Source organism: Netta rufina (genome assembly GCF_964035555.1).
Source record: "Netta rufina genome assembly, chromosome: 1".
NCBI lineage: Eukaryota > Metazoa > Chordata > Aves > Anseriformes > Anatidae > Netta > Netta rufina.
Genome location: NC_140123.1, coordinates 23,097,862 through 23,114,023, shown reverse-complemented (window position 1 = coordinate 23,114,023; position 16,162 = coordinate 23,097,862). Strand labels below are relative to the sequence as shown.

Here is a 16,162-nt window from a genome sequence, read left to right as displayed (position 1 = left end):
TGAGTAATTGCTACGCTTATGTGAAACAGCCAGTGCCTCACTTCAAGAAGAGATCTGCTTTTGTTCTTCAAAAATGCTAAAAGCTGAAAATATTGCTGGTCAGCAATAGCCTACCTTCTGGGGACAAATGCACCCAATGTTAAAAGTACCTACATGCCCATCTGAGGGGCAAGGCTTTTCACCGCGGTGCGGCAGTGATGGCCCAACATCAGCACTGGTCTTGTGTCTGGGCTGTAGCATCCAGGCAAGAAAATTCAGAAAGCCACGTCACATTCTGGGTGGACAATGGGCTAACAGTTTTAAAAAGATGATGAAAAAAATGAAATGATGAAAAAAAAATGACAGGAACTAAGAACCATCAAGAATTTCACTCTGTTTCACGTCCTGTGATTCTACCCTCCTAAAAGAAACACTTGAAAACATACATATTAGAAAAGCTTTTATTTTTTTTAATAGGTAGGGTCTCCATTAAAAAAGATAGAGAACACAAGAAATGATGTATTGGATCCTCCTAGTCCAGTTTACTGTCTTTAATAACTGCAACAGGAAACATTATGTAGGGACACCACACTTCACTTTATCCAGAACTCCTCATACTCTACCAGCATCTGCAACTAACGGATTAGGAAATGCTAGAGAATAAATCACTGCCTGTTTCTCCTCCCATACATTTTCGGGCTTGATCCTCTTGAAATCTGCCAGTACTGTCAGCTTCCTGCTGTAACAAGTTCCTAAATTTTGCTACCTGCTGTATAAAATACTTTCGTTTGTCTGCTTTTAAGGAAAAAAATGGCAGATGGTAGCTACATCAGTAATGTACCATCGTAACATGCCTATATATAGCTTTCCTACGTAATGAGATTTTATAGAAAGTTATGAAAACAGAGCATTGGCAAAAGCCAAAAGAAGTCTGTCGATGCCTCTCTGGATGTTTTATGAGGTGAGACACAACAGGTCTGCAGAGGGTGATAAAAGCAGCGACCAGACCCTGGTTACGCTAAGAGATTCAACAGAAAGAGATGAAAGAACACAGACTAAGGAAAATGCCTTCGTTTGACACCACATAAGGAAAGGTGATCAAGAAAGGAGAGTAATAAAACTTCTATAACAAGGTCCTGACCTTTCAGTGATAAAATGGGAGCTAAGTGGGTCAAGGGGAGAATAGTTAGCTGTCCTAAGGACAGAGCTTGCAACTAGGTTCAAAACAGTCCAACTCCACAAAACAAACAAACAACAGATCTCAGTGCCATTAAGAGTTCTGTCAGCAACTCCAGTAAAAGCAGGATAATGTTCCTGGCGTTCAGCTTTGAAGTCAGAATGAACTCTCAACATCCGAGAAATATGGTCAACATGTCTCGTTTTAGAACAAGCAGATCTGGGTCCTCGGGGTATAGAAGAATGAGAAATACCATAACAGTCTGAATTTATTTTACCACTTAGTATGCCATTAATGTTTAAGAAAGGTGTCAAATACTTGTTCCTACAAAGTTATTACCAGTAACTAATTGTAATTCCAGTTATTACAATCATAATCAGAGCCTGGCAGACTGGTAGCATTCAGTTCCATGTTAAATTTTTACAGGAACTGCTACTACGTATCATGAAATTTGATTTAAAATTCTGTGTATGACAAAAAGCAATGCATCAATTTCATAGTGCAAGTGCACATTTTCAGGGAAAAAAAAAAGCTTAACTACAAGGATTGCAAATACAAATGAAGATCAAGAAGCTTATGTCTGATGAGACTATATGAGCAAGGAAAACAAAAAAGTATTTGGGAATCAGCAGTTAATTAGCAGTGCTGTTGAGCATTTAGCCACTGCTCAGAGACTCGCTTTTTGAAGCATAACCATGTTTTATTTATACAAAAAAGACAGACACAAATAAAAATGAACTAGCTGGACTCAAAACAATCTTGGAATGCAGAAACTTCAATACAAGGTTAGTACAAGTTTGCACAAAACAATTTTGTACTTACCTCTGCTTCTTTTGCTCACTGTTCCACTTTTTTCAGACTTCTGGAAGGGGAAAAAGGAAAATTAGGATGCAGGCGAAAACTCAAGTATTTCTGTAGAGTGGTAAACAATATGACGATAAAACATTTTACAATACCTTTATTAAAGAGCAAAACAAATTGTTTACAATTGTTTTCCTGTTATACTCCTGCTTAAAAAGAGTAATCCTGAAGAGTTCTAGGAGTTACCTCAGATTTCACGTGAGAAACTATTTTGAAACTAAAACAGCGCAAAAGCTTTCATAAATTATATCCTATGGAAGAATGATAAAACTCTACATTTATGCTGGATTGAGGTGGTTCTGGCATTTCACAAGGAGTAACGAAACCATGATGACGCTATCTAGTCTGCCGTATGCATGACAGCGTATCAGGAGTTTGCAACTGGGATCTTTTTAATTTCTGAAAACCACTGTAGATTCAGCAATGATCATCATGTGCAAAAAAATATTTAGAAACACACGTCTCTGACCATACTTCTATTGGATTTGATGTGAGATCACTAGATTTAAAAGACTTGTTATAGATTCTAACTCTTGATTAGTTCCAGTATTTTTATTTGTTTTTTCTCCATTAAATCTTCGATGTAAACACACACATCTGTTACAAATGTATAAACGTGCACGTGTGTGCATGTATATACATAAATCTGTATGTAGAGGTCTGTTAAAAGACATGCACGCACACACACATTATGCTCTTTAATTGAACGCCAGGGCTAGCTCTGACCATTTGTTCTTCTAATCTGTTAATTTGAAATTTCATAAGCAAGCTTTACCTGAGATGTGATCTGGGTAGCAATAAAGCTCATTTGACAGGAAGGCAGCCATTTCCCTCTCAATGTATAGTACAGTTAACAAAATGGAGAAGAAAGGAAGACACATCGCTAACGAATAAGAAAGGTGATCGAGAACCATTCTGGACAACATGTAATGATACTATATATATAAGTTTCTAATGTACTTCCCAGGTTCTCTTGGAAAAAGAAAAATTTTCTCAATTATACTTTTGTTCCACATTAAAACTTCAAAATAATAATAATTCTCTTAATGAAAATGTCACAATAAATGAGAAAATTCAATGTAAGAAAGAATCAAAGGTGGCAAGTATAAGTTTATTCCAGTCACTCTAAGAATCCAGGGGATAAATTAAGATGCTAACAATACCAGAATTACATGTCCTGTGTGTCCCAGGAAAGACATCTTGCTTGACAGACCAGGATAACAAGCGACAATGAGCACCACTGAAGTCCTAATGATGTCACAGATGTTAAGACTTTTTCCTCTGGTCTCTTCTAGATGATTTTATAATGGCTGTAAAATGTTTCTGCTCTGGCAATTAAAATTTATTACCTGCAGCACTGGTAGTTCAGTTGTATCTTCTGCATCGTCAAGAACTACATTTAGAGCAAAAGCTGAAAGAAAAAGCAGATGTTTTTAGATACTATAGGAGCTGATTTTCACACTTGACAAAGCTCCACAGAAAAAGAAAAAAAGAAGTGCAATTTTTCACATTATATGATACTATATTGATAATCTTACAGGAACATAAGACAGTCCTTTCTGACCAAACCTATACTTTTCATGCCTGACAGTTCTATTCCTGCACATCTAAAAAAAAAGACAAACCAAAAACCACTCCGATGTGAAGCCAATTTACCTTGGCTTCAAGGCAATAAAACCCCATTAAAAAAAACACAACACATCTGTTCGGTACAATAGTTCACCTGACAAGAGCATAATGTGCTATCAGATGGGGACCTGTACTCCGCTCTGCCTTCAGGTGAAGGTTTGGATTATCAAAGCTTCGCTTGGAACCACAGAAATGACATCACTGATGTAAATTTGAGTCAAAGATGGTGAATAGAAACCTTGAATGTCACCTTTGAACATGTCTAAATTGCTGATGTTTTAGAGGCCTAAATAAGTGTTTTAAAAAAGAAGAGACTCAGCAGAGCAGATTTGCACAAACTTCCTGTCCTAAGTCTTTAACACTGACACCTCCCTAAGCATATCCTCTTGGTTTGCATTAGGGAGAAAAAAAAAGCAACAACTAAGAAAGGATTCTGTAATTTTTTTGATTGCCTTCCTGTTGATGGAGTCTAATCGATTTGTCTCAGTTGTAAAGCAGTAATCCTATTAACATAAGAAAGCTTTGCTAAGATTCTTCAGAACGACTCTTTTTGTTGAGTGTACTGAAGATATGCAAATTAAAACTAATTGCTGTGACTTGGAAGGAACTAAAGGTACTTCTCGTCAAATAGATGATTTTCTTAAAAACTGAGAAAAAAAACGAGATTCAAGTGGAGTGTCTCACCGCAATTTTAAATTATTTACCATTTGAAACTGATTTCAAAGTGAATTACCGGCAACCCTCAGTTCCTTAGGCTGGAAATCTGGGATGTAGGAAAGGGAGAAGACAAGACTGCAAAGCCTGTGATGCTCCACCTCTGATTGCCTCTAATCCTAAACTGTTTCAACTGGAGACCAAATCTGATGAAATATCCAGGAGCTGTGTTTCCCACTGACACCTTAGGTCATCTCAAATCACACCACTAGATGTAGACATCCCCCAACTTATTTTAACACGGTAGACTCACGTTGGCCATAGCCACATTTTAATAAGACATCAAGCCAGGAAGAATAAAACCGGGTACAAATGGGGGTCACCCCCCTTCATTCCACCCCAAAAGTCAGCCTCAAGAAATGTTTCGCACTTCTCTTTCGAAAGGGCACAGCAAGTATCTCAATCTGACTATTAAATCCCTTTCTGACTGCTTGTTCTGATCATTTTCATCCTCTTCTTCCAGCCTAACGCTCAGGACTCCAGATAAGGGATTATCTTCCCTTACACAAACCAGACCCACATTCTACCAGACGTGATCCAAATCACACGATGAACACCAACACCCTTATTCTGAGAGATGTCTTCACTGCACAGCACTACCAAGAAGCATCACCACGTAAATTTGGCTTATTTGCAGAAATCAACACAAGCAGAAGTTTCACGGGTTTGTTTTCATTCTGCACAGGAGGAATGGCACACAGAGAGCTGAAACAGCTGTGCCTGACAGGCGGCGCTGCCTCCCTCACCGTAACATTGAATAACCCGTGCCACACAGCTCCAAGGATTTATGAAATTTTAATGTGTGTGATGCTTGAAACAAAACAAACAAGACTCAGATATACTGGAAAAAAAAGGCCTGCTCCACACTGCATCTTTCTGAGAACACACATAAAGCTCCTCAAGGAATTATTTTAACATCTTTGTATCACAGAACCAAGCAACACTTGAGGTTGCGAAGGACTTCTGCAGAACATTTAGTCCAACCGCACCAATCAAGGCATCTTCTTTCCTCCCTCCCTGCCCTGTACAGGTATTTACACATTAGAAAGACACCCCTGGAGCCTTCTCCTCTCCAGGCTGAGCAGCCCCAGTTCTCTCAGCCTTTCCTCATATGTCAGGCTCTCCAATCCATTAACAACCATCAAGGACCTTTGCTGGGTTCACTCCAGTACATCCATGTCTCTCTCGTACTAGGAAGCCCAAGATTGGACACTGCACCCTCGGTGTGCCTCACCTGTGCTGAGCAGAATCACAGAACCATTAAAGTTGGACAAGCCCTCGAAGATCATCTGGTCCAACCATCCCCTACCACCACTGTCACCCACTAAGCCACGTCCCCAAGCACCACGTCCAACCTCTCCTTGAACACCCCCAGGGACGGTGACTCCACCACCTCCCTGGGCAACCCGTCCCAGTGCCTGACTGCTCTTTCTGAGCAGAAATGTCTCCTCATTGCCAACCTGAACCTCCCCTAGCACAGCTTGAGGCCATTCCCTCTGGTTCTATCACTGGTTACCTGTGAGCAGAGGCCGACCCCCAGCTCCTCACAGCTTCCTTTCAGGCAGCTGCAGAGAGCAATGAGGCCTCCCCTGAGCTTCCTCTTCTCCAGACCAAACACCCCCAGCTCCCTCAGCTGCTCCTCACAGGATTTGTGCTCTAGGCCCTTCACCAGCTTCGTAGCCCTTCCAGGGCCCCGATGTCCTTCTTGTACCGAGGGGCCCAAAACCGAACCCAGTACATGGCACCGTGCAGGTTCCTGGTCAGCTTTGTCCACCAGGAGCCCTGGGCCCTTGCTGCAGAGCTGCTGGGCAGACAGCGAGCCCCCGCGTGCACTGGTGTGGGGGACAGTTCCTCCCCAGGGGAAGGACGTGGCATATTTCCCTTTGTTGAAGTTGATGGGATTCCTGCCATCTCACTTCCCCAGCCTGTTGAGGTCCCTCTGAGTGGCAGCACAGGCAGCTCGTCCTCATTTCACAACATACACAAACTTGCTGGGGGTACCACTGTCCAGGCGTGACATCCTGGCAGGCAGTGCTGACTCCCCGCTAACACTGAGATAAACAGCACCTACTGCTTTCCCCACATCCACCAGCACAGGCATTTCGTTGCAGAAGTCTGTGGGGTTGCTCAAGCATCGTTTCCTCTTCATAGAAACATGCTGATGTTTCCTGATCAACTTCTTGTCCTACATGTGTTTGGAAAGGGTTTCCAGGCTTATTTGCTCCACCACCTTCACTGGGGCAGAGAATCAGAAAAAAGGCAGACCTCACGGGTTGAGATAAGGACAGTACAGCAGGACAGAAAAGGAAGGGAAAAATAATGATAGAATATATGAAACAAGTGATGCACGATGGAATTGCTCACCACCCGCTGACCGATGCCCAGCCAGACCCCAAGCAATGGCCATCCTACCCCGGCCACATGGCACGGAATATATTTGGGTCCTGGCTGTCCCCTCCCAGCTCCTCGTGCACCCCCAGGTACCTCCCTGCCAGGGCAGCGCGAGGAGCTGAACAGTCCTTAGTCTGTGTGAGTGCTGCTCTGCAGCAACTACAACATCCCTGTGTCAAAAATCATAAAAAATCCATCCAAATTTCATCAAAAATCCAAAGCACAGCACCACTTGAGCCTCTACAAAGGAAATTAACTCTCTCCCAGCCCAAACCAGGCCACACAGATTCTCTTCCTTGCCCTTCTTGAAGACAAGCGTGATATTTGCTCTCTTATAGTCACAAGTGGCCTTACAACGATGCTGCCAAGCTCCATCAGCACTCCCATGGGCTTCTGGATGTCCTGCTTGTTTAAAGGTTCCTTAAACTGGCCCTGCTCCAGTAAGATGAAGTCTTTTTGCTTCAGACTCTCTGATGAGTCTTATGGCCCTGGGATTGCTGAAGGTTAAGCCTTACCAGTAGAGATGAGGAACTCAAAACCTTCTTTGCCTTGGTCTTCTCCTACATCCTGCCAGTTCACCTCCTCCATTCAACATATTTTTCCTAGTCTCCCTCTCTTTTGCTGTCAGTGCAGCTGCAGAAGCCCTTCCTGCCTTCCACATCCCTCACCAGATTCAGCTCCAGCTGGGCTTCTGCTTTCCTAACCCCATCCCTGCACACTCAACATCTCCGTGTTACTCCCAGGGTGACCTGACCTTGCTTCTACCCCTTGTATCTGAGTTTTCAGCAGGAACTTTTTCATCCCTGTGGACTTCTTGGCATCTTCTCTTGCCATTCTGCACGTGGGGATGGACCATTCTTCAGCTTCCAAGAGGTGAACCTTCAAAACCAGCCAGCAGCCCTGGACCATCTCCCACACCAGTCGTTCTGTGCTGTTGCAGAGGGCGGTCAAATGAATATGCCTGGCTGAAAATGATTTTGTTGCAGCTGACCTAAATAAAGGGCAAGTTCAACACCGACACATACCGTTTATTAAACAAACTGAACTCTGACAGCGATGAATAGTAAGTCTCCCTCCTTTACCCTTACAGAGATTTCAGACGTGCTGCCTCCCCATCTTTTCCAACAGTTAAACTTGTTTAAATGATTCTGTATCTTTTACTTTAAATATCTTAGGAAGATTTTTTTTTCCAGCTCATGCATTTTAAGGATGAGACAAGAATTGTTGATTATTTTTAAACTACTGAAGCACTACTGACCCTCAAAGACACTCCAAAGAAGCCTCAAGGGTCTTCACCCAACAGCATCCGAGTTTTTCACCCAGGCAGAGCATATGAGTTTATTTTAGCAATGATTATGCCACGGTCCCTGGACAACATTATTAGAAAATATGTTATGATCACACAATATAATTTGATATGAGTAAAGCAGTCTTCAGGATTACACAGGTATGTACTCGTGGGGCAACAAATCTTACTAACGCACGGCCAAGATGAACTGCTCTGGCTAAGCAACCTGATCTCTCAGCCTGGACACAAATATCCTCTTTTAGGGATTTATCAGAAGAAAAAAAGAAAAAAAAAAGTGGAGCGAGGAGAACATGGTAAGTCCAGCTGGTGTAACACTCATCAACAAAGGGGTCACAGGGTTGAAGGGAAATACAGTGCCTGGAAGCCAGTGGTCACCTCTAAGATGAATTCATCCACCCACAATTAATTCCCCAGAAGTTTCTGAAAACATTATGCCCAGAAGCAGAGCACAGACGGAAAAAAAAAAAAATAACTACAGGCACAGGTCATGGCCACTCAGTTGCACAACACAGGTGGAAACTAGAAGCTCTGTGGAAAGAGCATCTTTTTGTTGTGTGTGTGGTACACAAACAGAGAAGTTTGACCAATATCTGGGAACTTACAGATGCTATCGGTAAAAAAAAAAAAAAAAAAAAAAAAAAAAAAAACTTTTCATGCCCAAATATCATTACTAATTCAGAAAACTGCAGCAGATTTCTTTCAGCACAGAATTCCCTGAGAAAGGCACCAATCTCTGGAGTTAGAGCTACCTCTGCCACAGCCAGGATTTGCCCCTATCCCTTTGATTCTGTTGAGGTAAAACAAACCTCAAGTGGGCCACTGACTTATCGAGGGGCACTGAGAATATATATTAACAAAAGCAAACAAACAAACAAACAAAAATAATCACCTGGTAATAATAGTTCAAACTCTGTAGGCACCACCAAGACCAAAAAGGGTGATAAACCATATAATTTCTCATAATCAAAGCTATCTAAACAAAACAAACAAACAAACAAACAAAAACCCAGCAGCACTGTATTAAATGCAAGCTGTAATTCTGTTTTGTCACTTCGTTACTTAATGCATTGTGTTCATTGACATTTGTTACCACACACAGCTATTTACATGCTCTGGCACAAGCAGCCAGAAGCTGCACGTGTCAATTGCCAGTCCTCACCTCCTCCTGCTCGAGGACTGAGGCTAAGAAAGGAAAGCAAAGAAACTTTAGACACATCTTAAAGCTCTTTATTTTCATCAAGCTTATCTTTATTTCCTTTGAAAGCGGGGCCAAAATCCACTGAAATGCTAGACAACATTTCTGTATCAATTTCCACAAAAATTGGAAATTTAATCAGAGAACAGAATAAAAGCCATTTCAATTGCTAATTATTTTTCTCAGTCGTTTCATTATTTCAACCAAAATTTTGGTGAGCAAGGAGATTTGCTTATGGCACTAGAAAATACATTAAAAACCCACAATTTATTTTCATCAATCAGCAGCTGAACTGCATGAATACATACTAACAAACTGTTAGGAAAGTGGAAATAAATACTGTAGATTAAATATAATATACTATATAATGTAATACAACTGTACTATGAAAGCAGAAGCAATCCTCTTTTTCAGTATTACCCTTTCAAGTATAAACGACGACTATGATTAGATGTCCTTTGAGTGCAAAGGATGTTGTTAACTGAGGAGTTGCCTCTTTTGCCTTCGTAGAGAAAAACAATTCGAGGCAATGCTTCTGGTGCTCTTCTCTCTGATGGTCTGATTCAAGGCTGCCTGAACCACTTCACCAAGCTGTGGGTTGACTTAAATGAGCTACAGAGAAGTTGTGATTCGATGACTTACGTACAGCAAAATCACAATTAATAACCACTTCAAATAACAAAAGCTGTGCACAATAGACAAAACACTTAAAAAGATTTCCTTATACTTCTGATTATAATTTAATGAAAGGCCTATTTTTGCTTTGGCTGGAGGCTGCTTGTTTTTCTTCCCCCCATATTTTCAAGGAACCTAAGAGTCTACAGATTGACATGATTCCAGAGAAAATCTGCACTGCCACTGTCAAAGAGATAGGATCTTCCATAATGTGACAGCATGAGAGCACTAGCAGGCAAAATAAATTAGTTTTATGTATTTACATCCATGTTTTAATGACATTTCTTTATTGTTGCTACCCTACAAGCATCAAAGACCCTGATCTAACCAGGTAAGGCTGAAGACTGGGAAGAAAGCAGGGGGAAGAGGAGGTAATGCGAGCAAGTTTTCAGCATCTGAAGCTTTTTATAAAATAAAAGCAACTCATTTTGTTCTTTTACTAATTTATTTAAGCTCATAGCACATATAGGAAGAAGTCAGCTAAAACCACCACTTGTAAACCACTGAAATGTCTAAGCGAGCACTGTATACACCAGTACCTTTATAAAGGTGACCAAAGAAAAAACATGGAAGAAAAAGCATCACGATTCCTTCTGATTGTCTGAAAGCCAGACCAAACAAAATCACCTGAACACATCTCCCCATTCTGCAAGGTGTCACCTGCAAGCTGGAATTTATAAAATGACAACTAACAGACGTGCTGTTTTCTCCTGTGAAATGAAATCCAAATGATTTCCAACAGCAAAGCTGATTGCTTTGCAAATTTATTACCCTTGCCATCTCAAAAGCCTACAGTACTTACAAAAGGACTTTACAATAAAAAGATATTAAAAAAAAAAAAAAAGAAGAAAGCCTTGATATTGCAAAAAGCTTTAGGTAAGCAAATTTTATAGCAGCATCTACAAAGCAAGAGATAACTGCACAAGCAAGAACACGAGTTTTTCCACTTCTGTCTATAAAACATATTTATATACACATACACACACAGGGAAATTGAAGCTGCTATCCTCAGTGTTATCACAACCCTCTTAGAAGTTACGGGTGCCACAGCATCTTGCTGAACCACTGGAGGAAAAATTACTCATTCTTACAGGCATGAAACACAGCTTCAGGACGAGCAGTAGGGTATCAGGACTGCAAAGCCCAAGCTGCACGGGTAAAAGGAAAAATGTTTTACAAGGCAAAAAGCAAAATATCACCCTTTCGTGTTGCTAAAAACTGGATTTATTTGTACGAGGTTTCTCCGGCAGGATTTTGATCCACGAGCCAGGCTAGCAGAAGGCAATCAAACCCAAAGGCTCAGAATGAGCTGATGAGCCCATGCTGACAGAGCCTGGGTGCGTTTGGGAACACAAATAAGGAGAAACTGAACAGCTGTGAACATTTATTTCAGCTTTCCGCACTTCAGGCAACAGCTCCTAACTCCAAGAGCCCGTGGCGAGCCGACTGCTGACAAACCCTTCTCTCGCAATCTCCCCCCACCTGCCTAGAAAAGGTCTCTAGAAGTCAAGACACATCGAGAAATGAGGTTTTATTTTTTCTTTCGCGATGAAGGAAACTGGGCAGCGTTTCTCCCCTCAGAGACACCCGCTCTCAGTCCGGGAGCGCAGGACTCAGGGGGGCGGTTTCCACACGCTGTTGAAGGGTTATTGAGGGAAAAAAGGGGTTGCTGAAGGAAAGATTTTTGAGGGAAAGAGTTGCTGAGGGCAGGGTTGCTGAGGGAAGGCGTTTTTCGAGGGCTGCCCCCTGCCCGCGGAGCCGCCGCCGCCTCCCCTCAGGCGGCGCCGTGGCGGGAAGCTGAGGGGAGCCCGGGCGGCCGAGCCCCGCTGCCCGCCCTCAAACAAAGTTGAGGGGAAGGGCGAAGGGCCGGGGTGCTCCGTCCCCTTCCCTCCCGTCCCATCCCATCCCGTCCCCTGCCCTCCTCCCTTCACCCTCGCCATGGCGTCCCGGCCGCCGGTCACTCACCGCGGCTCCGGGGCGGCGGGAGGAGGACGAGGACGTGGGCGCAAGCGGCGAGGAGCAGCCAGCGCTCGCAGCCGGGCTGCCGCCGAGCCATGGCGGCGGGGGAAGGAGAGGAGAGGAGCGGGGAGGGGGGCACGGCGCTGCCCGCCTCTGCCGAGCGGCCTCCGGCTGGTGGCGGTGCCGCCGCTGCCTGCCCGCCCTCCTCCCCTCCCTCCCCCGCCAGGGCCCGGCAGGACCGGGCGCCAGCGCCGGGAGGAGGAGGAGGAGGAGAAGGAGGAGAAAGGGAGGGAGGGAGGCGCAGTGGGGCCCCGGCGCCCTCTGGCGGGCGGCCGCCCGCCCGCTCCGGCCTCTCGCCCCTGTGGTGGCTGCCTGAGGGGCGGCTGCGGCCGGAGGATTTTTAAAATTTAAAAGTCCTTAATTCTAAAAACCGTGAATAATGAAACGTGCCCGCATTTCTAGTTACAGACCGTGTGGTTACGGGCTGTAAAGTTACAGGTCATATAGGTACGGACTAAGTTCGCAATATTAGAGCCCCAAATCACAGAATCAGAGAATCACAGAATTTCTAGGTTGGAAGAGACCTCAAGATCATCGAGTCCAACCTTTGACCTAACGCTAGCAGTCCCCACTAAACCATATCCTCCTGACAAGCACAGCGCTCCATAACCAGCATCAAGCATCAAGCAGCAATTACCAAAAAAACAATTAAGATGTCTTTAGTTCTTAATGCTCAATTGCAAACTCCACAGGAGGTCCTCCAACAAGGTTTCTCCATTGTCCAAGGTTTTTTTTTTTCTTTTTTTTTCTTCATTTCTCATGAGCAAACTTAAATATTGTCAAATGATATCCAGCACTCCTACAGAAACACAGTCCAAATTAACAAGTGGCCTAATACAGCCCTAAATGCCTCACAAAGTGTTGTGCCAGAGTGTGCTAAGCCTCCAGGCAGCCACTTCATAACTCCCTGTGTAACCCCATAGCCCTTGGACTGCCATGAACAGGCCACAAGTTTTTTATTGAATGTGTATTTTTTATTGAATGTGTATATTCTGTGTGTGTGTGATTCTGTGTGTAAGGCCTCGGGGCTGCAGCCAGTCTGAACTTTCTTGACCTGCCCGCACATTTATTTCAGTTTGTTTAGCTGTGACAGCCTGTTCTCTAACCGACCAGGTGTCCAAGACTACAATTGTCTATCTTTCTTGATCCGCAGATCAGTGGAGAAAGATCACAAATATGAAAGCTTGTTCACAAACAAAATATGACTCCACATGTATTCTGGAGTGAGTGTGAAGCAAAGGCGTAGAAACCAAGTGGTGTATGTGCAATGTTAACTGTGCTGTCCTTTTTTCACCATTCACTGTCATTTTTTTCATTTGTAGCAATGAGGTCTGCATAAATAATGAGAATTAATAATCCTTTACATTTTATTTAACAAAAAAATCTTGTTTTTACTTACATGTAAGGTGTAGGTCCTCTGTGCCCTTAAAAGCAATTTAGAGTGTGACACCTGGCATTTCAAGGTAACAATTGCTTACACACTGGGTACTTACAGCCATGAATTCCCTAAAGATCTGTATGTACACATTTTCCCATCAAATACAGAAGATTTCCATTGCAGACACTCCCCTCCTACCAACCCAATCACTCAGTACCCACTGATCTTACTGGACACATCTGGTTCAGCCTCCAGGAAAACCATAAACTGCCTGGTTTTAATTCAGTAAGGCCAACAGCACAGTACCTGACCTAGACCTTTCATAAATACTCTGCAGCTTTTAGATCTACTGCCTTCTTTTCCTGACAGATCAAGCATTCAGTAGGGTACCTTAAGTATGCCAGAGAGGTGATTTTGAAGATGAATGGAAATCTTTTCATAGTGATAAATGTTCACTCTCATTGCAAGTTCAGTCAAGCACATCTATATCACTGTAACTTGGTAGCAGACTTCACACTTCCCTTAAAACCACCTCAATAGAAATATATTAGCCAGACTTCTTTGGGGATTTAGACTTGCTAAATCTAGTTGCATAGATCCATCTTATATTACTTGGTGTTGGAGAGAAGGGGAAAATTGGACGCAAGAGTGAGCAACCACAGTTTGTTATTTCCCTTACAGAACAATCTCTTTTTGCTGACATTCTAATTCACTAAATAAGTTACTGGCCTCAAGAACAATTATTCTTATACAAAGGAAGTAGAAACCTTCATACTATGTTTATTTCTCTAATTCTACATGCATGCTCATTACCAGGAAAAAAAGTATTAAGTTATCCTTCAATTTCTAAACCCATAACAATATAAAAGTTATGAATCCTTCTGCGTATCATGTATATCTGCATTTGATTGTTTTTCCCTGTAGGGTTCAGACACGTTTCCTGCCCTTTCTCCTATTTCTCTGTTCTGCGCTGGTTTCTGCAAGTATGCATGTAACAGTGGTCGTGCCCTCAACAGTGGGGATAAACACGTTACTTCTCACTTTCAAGATGGTTGAGAAACACCCATATTCGAATGTTTCCCTACCCTGCAGTCATTAAGAAAAAAAAAAATAAAAGCTGGGATATAGTCAATGTTTTGGTTTCTCTCAAGTATAATAGAATTTTTACTGTAACAACCTTACTCAAAATATGGAACTCTTACATATATCGTAATGTTCTCCAACTGTTAAGAAGAACACCACTTAGATGTTTTATATTCAGGGCTGTGAAGGGGAAGAAATAAATCCTTTTTTTCGATTCTACTGTACATACAAACTCAGATTATGTTTGTTTGTTGTTCTAACTACCCCACTGAGAATTTCCAATTCAGGAAGGATGAAAATAAGGAACTTTCTTGTATGGAATACAGAAGTTCAGAGCAACACTAAACTTCCTTTCCTGATAATATTACATATATCATACATTAATAACTAATTCAAATGTAGCACTGATGCTGTCCCATGTTTTATATTAATTAGGGGGACTTTCAATCTCAAAGAAATACTGTCAAATATATATGCGTAGAGTTATGCATATTGAATTTATTTTGTCCTTGTAGGACGTCTTTTCCAGATATTAAATACAAGTTAAGCATTTCAAATAATTTATTCTTCACAGATGACATATTTAGAAGAAAACAAAGCAAAAAAAGGGCATGTTTTCCAGAACTAAAAGTAAATCAGGACTTTCTGTAAAAAGAGTAATTAAAAAAGTAAATGACTGTGTCCTCTGAAAACTTGCAATAGCATGTGTGTTACAGAAATTTTACATCTGTTTTACTATATTTTAGTCAATAAAATTTAGTATAGTAGTGTAAACTGTGAGAATACAAGGCCTGTAGAATTTCTGAGTTTTTTTTACTTACCAATTTGTGAAAGATTTGCTGCTTTACTTCAGCTGTACAGTTTGATCCAAAAGACAGAGCAATATTTCACCAATTAAAAATTGTCCAAGATTTGAATGAGTACAACTTTTCAGCTATTATTTTGTTCCTAAAACCACTTTATGTGCCTAAACAGTTAGAGATCAACAGGACCCCTCACATGGTAAATTTAAGTCTTTACAACTCTTAATAGATCCAGTGTTACTATTTTAAGCTTTTTCGTGTATCGAGTGGCTGCAAGAAGGTAGAGAATCCAGAGTCCCAATGGAGAAAGAAGCTTGTAGTAGTTATGGCAAGTGTTTATTATTATACAAAGCACAAGAATAAACTTTCACAATATATACTTGTGTTCCAACTGTGCCGTTTGGGCTAATGTTTTATTCAGTTCTTCCTTTACATAAACCAAAGAACAGATAATGTTTCTAGCCCAGAACAAAATGCTCAGATCGTCATGTCAGAAAAACAGGCAACAGTGGGAGAAGTTCCAAGGTAGAAGATGACAACCTAGTCCACTTATTTATTATGCATGCTTGGGATGGAAGAGGGGGACATCACAATACAGGTAATTCAGCATCTTTGAATCATAAAGACTAAGCCATGGGTGAGAATCAGGAGTTCTGTCAATTCATGGAACATGACACAGATCCTCAGCATCTTGAGAAAGCTGCTTTAGGCATCAGTGCTTCAATCTCCTTTTTAGTCCCCACCTTAAAATGTCTGATCGGATCATTCTTGTAAGTATCACTGCACATCTTTTGCCTCTGCACTGCCAGATTCCAGATGTGATTTACCTTCTGAAATGCATAATCTCAGAGAAACAAATGGTGATGCTTATTACTCAGGTAGTGTAAAGAATATAACCTATAGCTGCAGTTTGTCAAGTTTAACGTTTCCTAAATTTGTACTTTAAGAT

The 16,162-nt window shown here is 41.9% G+C and overlaps 1 protein-coding gene across 1 annotated transcript in view; it reads right to left on the bottom strand.

Moving 5' to 3' along the window:
- Nucleotides 1–12,086, bottom strand: part of B3GLCT (beta 3-glucosyltransferase) — a 60,879-nt gene extending 48,793 nt beyond the window's left edge. Inside the window, exons 1-3 of the mRNA XM_084306380.1 lie at nt 11,896–12,086; nt 3,367–3,428; nt 1,979–2,018 (exon numbers count right to left, since the gene is read on the bottom strand). Coding sequence (XP_084162506.1) covers nt 1,979–2,018; nt 3,367–3,428; nt 11,896–11,986 — 193 coding nt within the window. The 5' untranslated portion in view covers nt 11,987–12,086. The remainder of the gene's footprint in view (nt 1–1,978; nt 2,019–3,366; nt 3,429–11,895) is intronic.
- Between the last annotated feature and the right edge of the window lie 4,076 nt (nt 12,087–16,162).